General features: G+C 39.0%; 1 protein-coding gene across 1 annotated transcript; it reads right to left on the reverse strand.

Annotated features, from left to right (window-relative positions):
• Positions 1-2,220: 2,220 nt before the first annotated feature.
• On the reverse strand, positions 2,221-4,045 carry LOC106307754 (annexin D1-like). The gene is made up of 5 exons (XM_013744798.1): positions 3,807-4,045; positions 3,397-3,542; positions 3,086-3,304; positions 2,792-3,004; positions 2,221-2,705 (listed from the first exon to the last, which is right to left on the reverse strand). Exons 1-5 carry the CDS (start codon positions 3,880-3,882, stop codon positions 2,406-2,408), a joined length of 954 nt encoding a protein of 317 aa, XP_013600252.1. The 5' UTR covers positions 3,883-4,045; the 3' UTR covers positions 2,221-2,405.
• Positions 4,046-13,866: the final 9,821 nt, after the last annotated feature.

The following is a 13,866-nucleotide window of genomic DNA, read 5'->3' on the forward strand; positions in this document are numbered from 1 at the left end:
CAAAAGGGGCAGTTTTTCCCATAACCGCCACCAACTAACTGCCCATGGCGGTTATTTTTCTTTTTAAAATTCACGTCCTGGGCCTTCCAAACCACCCCTGGACATGTCTAAAACAAGCCAAAAGTGATTGCCCACGCCCATGGTTCAACCACAAGAGCCCACCGGCCCATCGGTACCCATGGGTCGTCCACAAGGCCCGGTCGCTGTCTAACACTTGAACACTCAGTACAGCTTCTTCTCTTCGTCTTATTCAATCTTACTAAGTCCCTTGGTCTATTTCCAGACCTAGACTTAGGTTTCTCATGATCCATCCTGATCATTTACTTCATTACAGCTTGTTCACGATCAATTCCAATGATCTGAACCAAAGCATTTCCGTTTCTGTTGAAACGTATAGACCCTATGTCAAGTTCCAGGAACGGGGACATGACATGGAACCAGCTCAGTATGGAGATCAGGACGTTCTGAACAATTCAACTGAGGTTCGCTCATCCGACCGTACCAAACAGACCGACCGTGCAGTGTACCGGATCAACCCGCGTACGTCCGGAAAGGAGCTTTGGCTGGAACCACGACCAAACGACCGAACTTACCATACCAGAGCTCGTCTTTCCCGACCATCTCGACATTCTAAGGACCATAGTCGAGCCAGACTTATCTTTGGTAGTGAATAATCCGAAGACGGACATACTTTCCCACCCAGCGGACCATCAAGACAATCACGCATGTGTCCTTATCTTTACCCCGTGCATGCATCTAGTTTGATGAATCTGGACAGTAGCCGAAGGGTCATCCTTGACCAATCTGCACAGAAGACTGAGTCTTTAAGAATACATACAATACTACAACATATGCTGCCAAACCCTAGACCAAAGAATATCATGATTCACTACTTTTCTTCATCTATGTTGAAAATAATTCAATTTTATTATATCTTAATTTATATCACTTAAAACTGTTTATAATTACATGATTTTAATTTTTTGATTATCAAAATATTTTTTACAAAATTTATAAATTATTTTTAAGATCAACTATACCAGACGACTTCCGTGGACGTCGTCCAGAAGACTTAACAAAATCTCAGAAGAGTGAGAAGACTTAGCGGTGCTATATTCGTTAAAATAAGTTTCCTTTTTTTGTTTGGTCACAAAGTGCTGACTATAATTTTACAAAGCTTTTGAGTTACTTTTGCATTTGATTAAAGTTTGGGTATACTTTTGCAATCAAAATCAAGTTTTGAGTCATATTTGGTAAATTCCCCTGAAAATAATGTCGTTGTTTTGTGTTTCAAGATCATAACGGCTTTAACATAAACACTGCCTCTTTTGATTCACTGAGTTAGTTCCTGCATTTCGGATATGAAGTCTCACGAACATGTTATCCTTTTGTGTCTATGATCGGATAGGGCTTGTATTAACGACACTGGTCTTCTGTGTTGTCGGTGTCTCTCTTCTTCTTTTTTTTGTAGAAACAAAAAAAAACAGAAAGCGGATATATATATATATATATATATATATATATATATATATATATATATATATATTAAAATATAATTAAGTGGTTTTGACCTAGTGGTAAATGACTCACAGCTATGAGTACCGCCCTGGGTTCGATTCCCCTTGGCCACCCGGAGCGGCTTAAGTGGTAAGAAAACGCAGATACTGCGGGTTTCGTAGTGATTAGTCCTTGAATCACACTACGGTTATCTAAAAAAAAAATATATATATATATATATTAAAATATAAGAATTTTTTAAAAAAAATTCTAAGACTAAAAATTATTTGATTTAAATTTAAAATAAATCATTTATAATAATTTTGAAATGATTTCATATTAAAACTGTGAAAATATATATAAAATAAGTTTAAAATAAATTATTATATTAATTATTTTGGTACTTCATAAAATGACACAATATATTTGATTATATGATATATCTTTAATAAAAACCTCAATACATAAAGCTAATTTATAGTATTAGTTTTAATATTTCTATTTTCTCTATTTTATTACTATTAAATTTTGGATTTTATATAAATTAAAAACTATGATTTTATATTTTTATTAATTTATAACATTGTGTCTTAAAATATACAGATGCGGAATCGTAAACTTCCAACGTGATTTTAAAATTATATTTTAAAAACGTTTTGGAAGCCAAATTCCACAAACTTCCACGAGATTCTGATTCCGAAGCGAGAAGCAAACGTTTGAAGCTTCCGTGCAACCTGGCTTTTAAAGCCATTGCTTTTGTTATAGTATAACTTAAGAGTACCACACTGTTCCCTCTCTTTCTCGCTTTTGCATTATTTGGAAACTCAAAACACAACAAACAAAGTTTTTAAAGAACAGCATCAAACGGTTTCAAGAAAAGAGAGACAAAGAGAGGAGGGTTGTTTGATTTAAGCATCATCTTCACCTAGAAGTGCGACGAGCATCTTCTCGTAATCTCCACGAGTGTCTTTGGTAATGGCTTTCTCCAATGGAATGCTGTTCCTCCTCTGATACTCTTCTCCAATGACCTTCAAATCAATCTCAGCTCTTGTTGTTACAATTCTAGTGAGAGCTCCTTCGTTTGTTCCGATTTTGTTGATTGCTGAGCGAAGAACATCCACAAAGTAAAGCTCAGGTCTTGTCAAGCACTGAATCGTTGACCTCAACAGTTCGAGGAACTTGTCGTCCCCATATCCTTCCTCAAGACTCTGTAAGATGAACAGTTTTAGCATTGTTCTAATAAAAGAAAAAGCTTAGATTATTAAGTTAATAAATGAACATTTTTAGCCTTCACCTTGAGGATTTCCTCGCCATGATCATCTTGGTAGCGGTTGAAAGTAGCATTGATCTGCGCTTTGCTCCTTGTGGACAAAATCCTAATGACCTCCTCATCGCTGTAGTGCTTGTCCTTGATTCTCTCATGGATCAGCTTAGCTTCTTGCTTTGCCAATGTCATGTTCACCTCGTCTCCTTCATACCTGTATGAGCTGACAAGAGAAACCAAAAGCTGCAAAAAGAAACAGACAACTAAATAATTAGTCTTTTCAAATACTTTTGCATTCTCATAAAAAAATCTTGATTTTATTACCTTTCTGAAGTCACCGGTGGTGTGGTGAGCGACATCCTCTTCAATAGACTTCTTGAAACGAGCATGGTAAGCTTGCCGGGCGTGAAGCAGCTGTGTTGAGGTCCTTGTGCAAGCTACTTCCATAAGCACTTGGTTGCTTGAAGTCCATCTTTTGGTAGCTTCATTAGCCAACAAGGCATCACGCTCCCCGGGCTCAAGAGTCCAGAGCAAGATTGCTCTCTGTCCATGAAACAAATCATATTAAGATACGTATAACTCGCAAACACACACACACACAAGTTTGAGGATATTGTAAAAAAAAAAAATCGTACCTCGAAGTCGCTTGAGAGTTCCTTGTCAAGACTCTTGAGAAGGTCTTCTCCAAAGACTTCATGGTATGTTTGCCTGATCAGCGTCCTCTGTTCAGCGCTTCTGTGAGCCAAGATTGATATGATCAAGTCCTCGTTGGTACCCCATCCTGCCAAAAGAAAGAAGGAATCCAATTCTCAGAAGTCGAACGTCAGATCCAACATCATACAAAAGCTATTCATTTCATAGTGTCAACATGACCTGATGATAATTAAAACTATAAAACTTTATCAGAGAAATGAGAAAAACACTACAAGCATTAACATATCTTCAATATCGAACAAAGAAACGATCAGATCAGAGAAGGAACAAGCTCGATCTACAACTACACCATCAAGAACATGATCCTACTAAGACAAAACAAGCATAGTACCTTCAAAGGCGGTTTTCAACTGCTCAGCATCTTCAGATGGGGAAGGAACCGAAGAAGAAACCTTAAGAGTCGCCATTTTTAATCTTTGCAGGTTGTTTTTTTCACTCTCTCTCTGGTCAAGTGTATGTCGAGAGTCGAGCAGATTAGATGATTGATTTATAAAGAGAAAAGGCTAAAACAGAATTATACTTTTTTCTGCCACGTGTTTCTTACACCTGCTCAATTATTTGATTTCTTCCCTTTTAATTTATTCACAGATCATTGCACCGAAACCTATCGTTATCACTTATCTGACTAAAACGGGTTGATTGGGTGTCATGCCATAAAGCGAATCACAAGACTACGCGTTTTTCATTTAACTGGGAAGGCCATTTGATTCATTTTAAACATGCCTCTGCCGACCCAAAAAACATGCCTCTACAATTGGATTGATTGGTAGTTGCTGTAGCTGCTGGCCAGAGTCCTATTTATTTCTAAAGTACCAAATTCAGAACAATCAAGTTTTAAATTTTTTTTTGAAACCAGAGCTCTTAAAATAACTTATAGCTGTACAAGTGATCTATAAAACCAAATATTCAAAGCAATTTTTAGTGTTTTCCATAAAATTCTACAGCAATAATATCTAAAATTACAGAAAAAAATCTACAGATTTTTTTCAACAGCAAAAATTTTAAAGTTACAGTCCTTACCAATCAGACCCAATATTTTAGTGTAGAAGGCTTTGACATTTACATAATGTTGCCACGCCATTGACCGGTATAAAGAGCACTAGTAGGCGAATGGTCAGCAGAAGGCCAAATGATGTGAAAATCTTTCTAGCCAAATCATTCATGTTATGCAAAGCCGTGGGAAACTTTTATAGCTGATATAAACGATATAAAACATTTCACAAAAAGTTTTTTTTTTCTTTAAGGCTTAAATTTCATAAAAACTTCTACATTAAAAATAATACTATAGTGTAGAAAAATATAAATTAAACTAACAAATAAAATATTAATTACAAAAATATTATTTTATTTTTACAAATCAGATTTTTAAATGGATTTATAGATAAAATAATTAAATCAGTCCATATTTCTTATCCAATACTCAAAAAATAGTACAGTTTTGTCTGTTTTATCATTAATTACATTTCGAAAACCGATCTAACTATTCTGTTTTCTAATAATTAGCAACTCTTTTCATTTTGTTATTTAAGAAACTCAAGCTTGTATCATACTTCCAATTTTGTAAATTATGATTACCACAGTGCTTTCATCGCATAAACTAATGTTTCTTTAATCATTTTATACACTTGGTCTATACTTAAGATTAGTCTAAGATGATACCTTTAATTGTTTTATAAAAATATGATATCCTAAGCGAATGTTTCATTTATTCTCACGAAGACACGAGTCTGATGTGGTAATGTTTGTTGTTCTCTTTGATAGGTTGTAACTGGTAAACATGTTTAAGAATTAATGAAATAATGAAATAACATGAATGGACACATAAAGAAAAATGGAATAGAGTCACTCAATTCATTCCTCATTAATTTTTTTTTCGAATAATTCTTTTTGTATTTCAACCTTTTATAATAATAATTCAGTTGTAGCCTTTGTAATTTTAGAACTCTACTATAAAGATACTTATACTCTTTTTATAGTTGAATTTGAGTTTATCGCATATTTGATATCCTAAATCAGAAGGCGGTTTAGGAATGTAGAGTATATCCTCGTGGAACATTGTTTTTGGATTGAAATTGATATGTATGTTAAATTTCGGTCTGAATATATTTGGGTTGCATGAGTCAGTAGAAATTATATCTCACATATATCATTCTGGTCTTTAAACCTCAAATCCCACTGCACTTCTTGGACGTTCCATCATTTTTTTAAAAATTGAGACCACTAGCATTATCCTTTCAAGTATTCATATTGGGTGAGGGGACGAGACATATTTTTGGTGGGATCTTTGGACACTATTCGGTCAGCTAATTCATTTCTTAGGGCCCTTTTCCCCGATGGATATGGGAATACCCTCACTGGCCCTTGTTTCAGAATGTACTTGGGATAGTGAGCTTTTGTTACGGTGAGAACATACCATCAATTACAGCTCCTTACTTTCGTCCACCATTCGAGTTTCAGTTGGAAATGATAATCTGGCCTGGTGGATCAGAGATAAGGTTTTCTCGCATTTAATTCCAGAATTTTTTTGAATAGCACAAAATTATCAAAATCCACAGTTTCTAATAAAAGTTTAGAGGTGAACAGAAATGGAGGTTTCTTCTTCAATGGAGTACGGAAGAGGAACGTGAAGAGAGAGAAGAGAAAACAAGAAGAATATTTCTGTTATTCAATAAAGTGTGTGTTGATCACACTATATACATGTTAATTGTTATCCGGAACAAACCGATTATTAGACTAAGCCAATTGTACAACTAAACCGTATAAAATATATCTATAATAAACCATATTTCCCCTCAACATGGAGCATATATGTTAATGAACTCCATATTGCTCATCAAATGTCGGAAAGGAGAAGGATAGAGAGGCTTAGTTAGGATATCAAGCAGTTGATTTGTTGTCCTGACATGAAGATTTCTGATATATCCTTTCTTAACCCACTCGCGAACAATGTGACAATCACGCTCAATGTGTTTTGTCCTTTCGTGAAAGACGGAGTTGTTTGCGATATGTATAGCTGCAGTGTTATCACAGTACAAAGGAGAAGGTTCCCGAGTGTCTAACCATAGGTCTTGTACTCAGACTCAGCAGATGAGTTAGAAACAATGTCTTGTTTGAAGATGTAAGATGTCTGCCCTGAAGTAGTCGATGACGTAGTTGCTGAAGCAGAAGTCGTGTTGAGTGGTGAAGTCCATGTGGAGTCAAGATGCTGAGCTGGAGTCGTGTAGACTTGGAGAGCAAGGGAGTATCGTGGAGATAAGAAAAGAGGAATAAACTTGAGGAGCAAGTTTATGACTTAAAGGAAGAGGAATAAGTGCATTCCAAGAAAAGGAAAGTTGCACTTAATGTTATGGAAGATATCCATATCCATGTTGCCTTGAAGACTAGGATTTCAGGAACGTGGATAATAATATAAGATAGCTATGAGTCGTCTGTAAAGAGACAAAGACACAGAGGCTGATCTTATAGAGAGAGAGAAGCTCTTGGAAGTGTTCTGGGGTCGTGCTGAAGCAGTGGCTGAAGTACTTGACGGTAGAGAGACATAAGCGGGTAGCTTAGGAATCCTTCAGTGTCGTGTGTTAGAGTGTTAACACTAGACGAGTAAAGCTGAATAAACAAGGTCTTGTAAAGATTGTTTAAAGGAGATTCTAATAAAAGCTTTGGTGGTTGCTTGTGTATTTGTCTCTTGATTTATCTTTTGCATTATTATATTGTGGTGTCATCTTGCACTAACAAGTGGTATCAGAGCGGGGCACCTAAGTTATCGGTGTAATCCTGAAGGTGAAGATGAACACGATTGTTTCGGTGCAGAAGGCAATCATGTTGAATGCAGACTAGTATGGTCATTGGAAGGCTCGCATGAAGCAAATGATTCGAGGAATCAATGAAGATGCTTGGACAGCTGTGGAGATTGGTTGGGAGGAGCCTACCATAGTCACAGGAGATGGGAAGAAGCCTAAGCCAAAAGAGGATTAACAAAGGCAGAACGCAATGCATCTAAGTTTAATGCAAGGGCGTTGTCGGTGATTTTTGGAGCAGTTGAAGCAGAACAGTTCCAGCTGATTCAGGGGAGTACTTCGGCTAAAGAGGTGTGGGAGATCCTGCTGAATTCGTTTGAAGGAGATGAGAGTGTCGAGAGGACACGTCTAGATCATCTTGGGTCGCAGTTTGAGAATCTCAGGTGGTCTGATAATGATTATGTGGCGAGTTTTAGTGCCAAACTCAGTGGTATGGGACATGAAGCATTTGTACTTGGGAAGAAGTACAAGGAGAAGAAGCTGGTAAAGAAGTTACTACGCTGTCTTCCAACGAAGTTTGCAGCTCACAAGCCAGTCTTGAATATGACCAAAAACACGGATGAGCTCAAGTTTGACAAGGTTGTGGGTATGCTGAAGACATACAGTAGTTCAGTCTCTACGTCAGGTGGTGCATCAAGGAGTATAGCTCTTGCTGCTGACAAAGATGGAGATAGATCTCCGAATGTTGAAGATGCCATGGGGATGTTGGTTAGGAATCTGGGTAAGATGATGAATTCCTCTGGTGGGAGAAATCAGTATGGTCGCCAGGGAGGTGATCGTGGCAATAGGAGAAGAAGAGAACGTCTTAGATGCTATGAGTGTGAAGGTGTTGGTCATATAAAGGCTGATTGTCCTATAGCACAACGGAGAGAACTTAAGTGTTCTGAGTGCAGAGGTGTTGGACACACACGGCGTGAATGTCCAAACTCAACGAAGAAAAAAGATGTTCCATTGCAGTCGCTTGATGATTCAAAGTTTGAAGAAGATGGAAAGGTGATGAAGAACCTTGTTGCATTTGGTGCACGCAAGGAGGAATCCAGTGAATCCTCAGATTCAGACATTGATACAGACTCTAAGGATTATCACGTGATGCTCAACAAGTGGTTGAATCTCAAGAATGAGAATCTGAGGTTGCAACACAATCTGGTGCAGAGCCGTGAGCAGTATGATGATCTTGCTGAAGAACTTGTTGTTGTACATGAGAAGAATGAGTCTCTGGAGAAGGAGGTTAGCAAGCTGAGAGAAGTTGCTACTGGTGAACAAGATAGAGCAAGGATGTTGGAACGTGATTTGGCTGAGAATCGCAAACATATCAGGATGCTCAACAGTGGATCCAAGGACTTGGATAAGATACTCTCGAAGGGACAACCAGTCAAGGTGAACTGGGGACTAGGATATCGAGGAACTGAGAGTAATAAGGAAGTACAACAGAAGGAGCTATCACATTTCGTGCAGGGGAGCACATCAAAAAGTGGAGCCAAAGAAGCTTGTCAGGAAGTACGTCGAGACGTAAGACAAGAAGTAAGGCAGGAAGTTCTACAGCGTGTAGCTGTGAGCAACAAGCCGAAAGTTGTACATAAGTACAACAACATGAAGGTCAGACAGGAGGTTCTGAAGCATGGTTGTGCAGCTGGTACAAGGAAGGAGACTGATCAGTTCATCAGCAACTGTGTCAGGCCAAGCAAGAAGCAACATCGGATGTGCTATTGGTTATTTGGGAAGGTTGGACACAAGAAGGTGGAGTGTTTTGCTTGTGAGAAGAGCAGGAACATGGCCAAGAAGGTGAACAAGACGTTCATTAAACCCAAGAAGGTTGAAGAGGTGCTCTTAGCCAAGAGTGGCTTACTTGATGAGGTCAAGGAAGGACATCAGGAGAAGGGTGCAGCTCTGTTAGGAGTGATCTTGAGGTTGATCAATATGCATCAAGTCTGGAGCCAGGACACGAGGTGTTTGTGGCACAAAGGGGAAGGAGATCGAAGTGCGTCAGGAAGTGATGTGAGATGATCTTCAGGAGGGTGATAGTGAAATCACTCAAAGACAATAACAACGAGTGTATAGGGCACTCGGTGTGGATGGGGAAGGGCTCAAGGTCAAGAAGACGACACATGACGGAAGCCGGGTCCTCAACAAAAGCTGGTCAAAGGGTGGTTCGACAGGTGCATCAGATCGTGATGCAGTACTTGTTATTCCGCTGCAGCAAGGGTTGTGTCATGATTATACATGAAGAAGCAGACGGCTGGGTCTGTAAGGCTTGACATCTAAACATATGTTTTAGCTTAGTATGCAATCAAGCAGGGGGAGAATGGTGATGTTCTGGTACAAATAATGCATATCTCATGGGGGAGAAAAACATGGTGTGGTGCACATCTCGTGGGGGAGAAAGGAACACTTGGTGTGAAGTTTCCAGGTGAGGAACGTGGTTGCTGAACCAGAAGATTGTTGTGCTTGATCGGCACACAAAGCTAAAAGGGGGAGATTGAAGATGTAAGATGTCCGCCCTGAAGTAGTCGATGACGTAGTTGCTGAAGGAGACATCGTGTTGAGTGATGAAGACCATGTGGAGTCAAGATGCTGAGCTGGAGTCTTGTAGACTTTGAGAGCAAGAGAGTATCTTGGAGATAAGGAAAGAGGAATAAACTTGATGAGCAAGTTTATGACTTAAAGAAAGAGGAATAAGTGCATTCCAAGAAAAGGAAAGTTGCACTTAATGTTATGGAAGATGTCATATCCATGTTGCCGTGGAGACTAGGGTTTCAGGAACGTGGAGAATAATATAAGATAGCTATGAGTCGTCTGTAAAGAGACAGAGACATAGAGGCTGATCTTATAGAGAGAGAGAAGCTCTTGGAAGTGTTCTGGGGTCGTGCTGAAGCAGTGGCTGAAGTACTTGACGGTATAGAGACATAAGCGGGTAGCTTAGGAATCTTTCAATGTCGTGTGTTAGGGTGTTAACACTAGACGAGTAAAGCTAAATAAACAAGGTCTTGTAAAGATTGTTTAAAGGAGATTCTAATAAAAGCTTTGGTGTTTGCTTGTGTATTTGTCTCTTGATTTATCTTCTGCATTACTATATTGTGGTGTCATCTTGCAGTAACATTGTTTATTAGTTTTCCAGGCAATGAGAGATGATCCGACGAACATACATAATCAAGAGACAGTACGACGTGTATCAGGACACAAATTCCAATCTACATCAGAAAAGGCAGATAATTTAAAATCTGAACAAGCTGAGTAGAAGAGACCCAAACCAACGGTTCCTTTGAGATAATGTAGAACTTTATAAGCAGCGTGGAGATGTGGAGCTCGCGGAGAGGACGTGAACTGACACAACTTGTGAACAGCAAACGTAATATCGGGTCGAGTAAACGTTAGATATAAAAGTTTACCAATGAGCCGACGATATACCTCTGCATTTGGTAGAAGTTCCCCATCTTTGATATAAAGTTTAACACTAGGAACCATGGGAATGGAGGAAGGTTTTCAACCGAGCATTCCAGTGTCAGTCAGTAGATCCAGAATGTATTTCCGTTGGCAGATGGAAATGCCTGATGAAGATCTCGCAATTTCCAAACCAAGGAAATACCTTAGAGTTCCAAAATCACGAAGCTTAAAAGAAGCTTGAAGAGCAATTTTGAGTAGATCAGTAGCGTGATCACAGCTGCTGGCGATGATAATATCATCAACGTAAACCAAAACTGCCATATAAACGTTACCAGAATATTTGGAAAAGAGAGTGTGATCCCCTGAAGAAGCAGAGAAGCCCAACCGTAGTAATGTCTCAAAAAACTTTAGAAACCATTAGTGTGAAGCTTGTTTATGTCCACATAAAGATTTCTTTAGTTTACAAACTGCATTAGGAGGGAAAGATTCCCCTTGTCTTGCTGACTAACCTGGTGGTAGTTCCATATAGATTTCTTCCTCTAAATCCCCATTCAGAAAGGCATTGGAGATGTCCAATTGAGACAACGACCACCCCTTGGCAGCAGCAACTGCAAGAAGAAGTTTCACAGTGGCTAACTTAACAACAGGAGAAAAAGTCTCAACATAATCTATTCCTTCTTGTTGTGTGTACCCTTTAGCTATAAGTCTAGCTTTATATCTTTCAAAGGTTCCATCAGCATTAAGTTTGACCTTGAAAACCCATTTGCAACCGACAGCTTGTTTGCCATCAGGTAAAGAACATACTAAACAAGTGTCATTTTCTTCAAGAGCTGTGATTTCAATTCCCATAGCATCTCACCATTCCTTTAGCTTACAGGCTTGAGCAAATGTTCGAGACTCAGGAATGCTGTTCACTGAGTTTATAAAGATCTGATACGAATCAGAGAGAGCATCATAAGATAAGACGTTGGATATAGGGTGCTCTGTAGAGGAATTGACAGAGTGGCAATGATATTCTTGAAGATGACGCAGTGGTTTAGAAATTCTGGGTGTAGAGGTAGATGTAATATCCACAGCAGGACACTCAGGGCCAGGAGATGAAGAAGATGCAGGAGGAGGAGCAACTTGATCAACATATAATCGTGGAAAAAATTCATCATGGTCAGCAATAGGAGATGACTGGCAAAAAGGGAAGATATTCTCATGAAACACCACATTGCAAGAGATGAACACTTCATTAGTCTGAATATCAAGCAACTTGTATCCTTTAAAACCAAAAGGTTAGCCAAGGAAAACACATGCACGTGCTCTATCTTGAAACTTATGCGACCCTTAGGTGAAGTACTAGCGTAACAAAGACAACCAAAGGTCTTGAGGTGTGAATATTCAGGTAGTTTGTGAGTGAGCATCTCAAAGGGAGTTTTGTTTGAGATAACCAGAGAGGGTGTTCTGTTGATGAGAAACACGGCAGTGAGAATGCAATCCCCCCAGATGCTTTAAGGAATCCCAGACTGGAAGAGAAGTGCACGAGCCACATTAAGTATGTGTTGATGCTTGCACTCCACAACCGAGTTTTGCTCAAGAGTTTCTGGACAAGAGTGATAGGAGATGATGCCTTTAGCTTTGTAAAGAGCATCAAATCGTAGCTCTGGTGCATTATCAGCACGTACCGCCTTTATGTTAGCATCATATTTCTTTTCCACCATTCCAATGAAATCAGGGAAAACAATGAGAACTCTTCAGTTTGAGAAGATAAACCCACATCACGATACGTCACGAGTGTGTCATCGTCGACTATTGTTAGGAAATACTTATAACCTTCCTGTGTAGATTCGGAAAATGTCCCCCAAACATCGATGTGTAGCATTTCAAAAGGTTTAAAGAAACGTTTATGATTTAAACGAAAAGAAAGCTTCTTTTGTTTAGCACGATGACGAATATCACAGTGCATCAATCCTTTATTCTTTGCCTTTGAAAATCCAAGTACATCAGAAAGTAGTTATATTTGCTCAAAAGAACTATGGCCAAAACGTTGATGCCAAACAGATGCATCAACTACAGTATTAGCAAAAGAAGAAGCATAAGTAGAGATAGCAGAACTCGAAGCAGCCAGATCCAGGACGTACAAGTTGGCAATGCGTCTACCGCTTCCAATCATCGATCTCCTGATAGGATCTTGTATTTGAAAAGAACCAGAATCAAAGACCACTTGAGCACCAATATCAGAAGTCAAGGAACTGACACTCAGAAGATTTAGTCTTAATTTTGGGATAAACAGAACATTCTATAGAGTTAATGTAGCATTGATAACAATCTGACCAATTCCACCAACTTTGAGTGTAGAACCATTAGGTAGATTCACAAAATGCTGAACAGAAGTATCAAGTTTAATGAAAGCATCAAGATTATGTGAAACATGGTGAGCAGCACTAGAGTCCACAATCCATGTGTGCATATCAGTAACACAGTGGGTAACACTCAAAATTCCAACAAAACTGAACGTTAAGGACGATAGATACTAGAGTGATCTTTGTGTTGAGAAGCAGGGGAAGTTGAAGACACAGGGTTAGACGAAGTCTAAAGCTGAGAACTGAAGTAGGCAATGAAATCTTGAATTTGATCTTTGTTCAGTTTCCCAACAAGATTGTCCAAGCCAGAGACATTGTGAGAAGGTTCTTGAACAGCAACGGTAGCTGCAACAGCAGGAGGCTTCGACTATGATGACCTGTCAGTGTTCCATTTCCCTTTCTTCCAACCAACCGGATACCCATGTAACTTATAACAACGATCAAAAACATGACCAGTGTTGCCACAATGAGAACAGACTGCTCCAGGCTTCCTTTGAAAAGCATTCAACACACCTTGTTGATTAATGCTAGAATCACCGGGAATACACCAGACTGAACTGGGTTAGGAGATCTAGACAAACAGAGGGTTGAGTAGAATCTTGACTAACTTGGAAGGCATGTGGAGCGATCACTGAGTTAAACTGACATTGGCTATCGTCCTGATCCAGAATGTTGTAGATTTCAGCAAGATCAGAAAGAAGATTGCGCATAATGATTTGGCTACGAATGATCGATTATTTCTCATTCAAACCGACCAAAAATTTGATGGTTCTGCTTCGCTCAACTTTAGCTTTGGCTTCACGTTGGCTGTGAGACAACTAGGTCTGTTACAGCATAAACACATTTCAGGAGATTCAGTGCCATCAAG

This window comes from Brassica oleracea, chromosome C8, assembly GCF_000695525.1.
Source record: "Brassica oleracea var. oleracea cultivar TO1000 chromosome C8, BOL, whole genome shotgun sequence".
NCBI classification, from domain to species: Eukaryota; Viridiplantae; Streptophyta; class Magnoliopsida; order Brassicales; family Brassicaceae; genus Brassica; species Brassica oleracea.

Excerpts from the sequence above, each read along its gene's own strand:
- LOC106307754 (XM_013744798.1), bottom strand. The coding sequence starts at position 3,882 with ATGGCGACTCTTAAGGTTTCTTCTTCGGTTCCTTCCCCATCTGAAGAT. Across the intron at positions 3,305-3,396 it reads AACTCTCAAGCGACTTCGAG|AGAGCAATCTTGCTCTGGAC; the intron begins GTACGATTTTTT and ends TTTCATGGACAG. Across the intron at positions 3,005-3,085 it reads CCACCGGTGACTTCAGAAAG|CTTTTGGTTTCTCTTGTCAG; the intron begins GTAATAAAATCA and ends TTCTTTTTGCAG.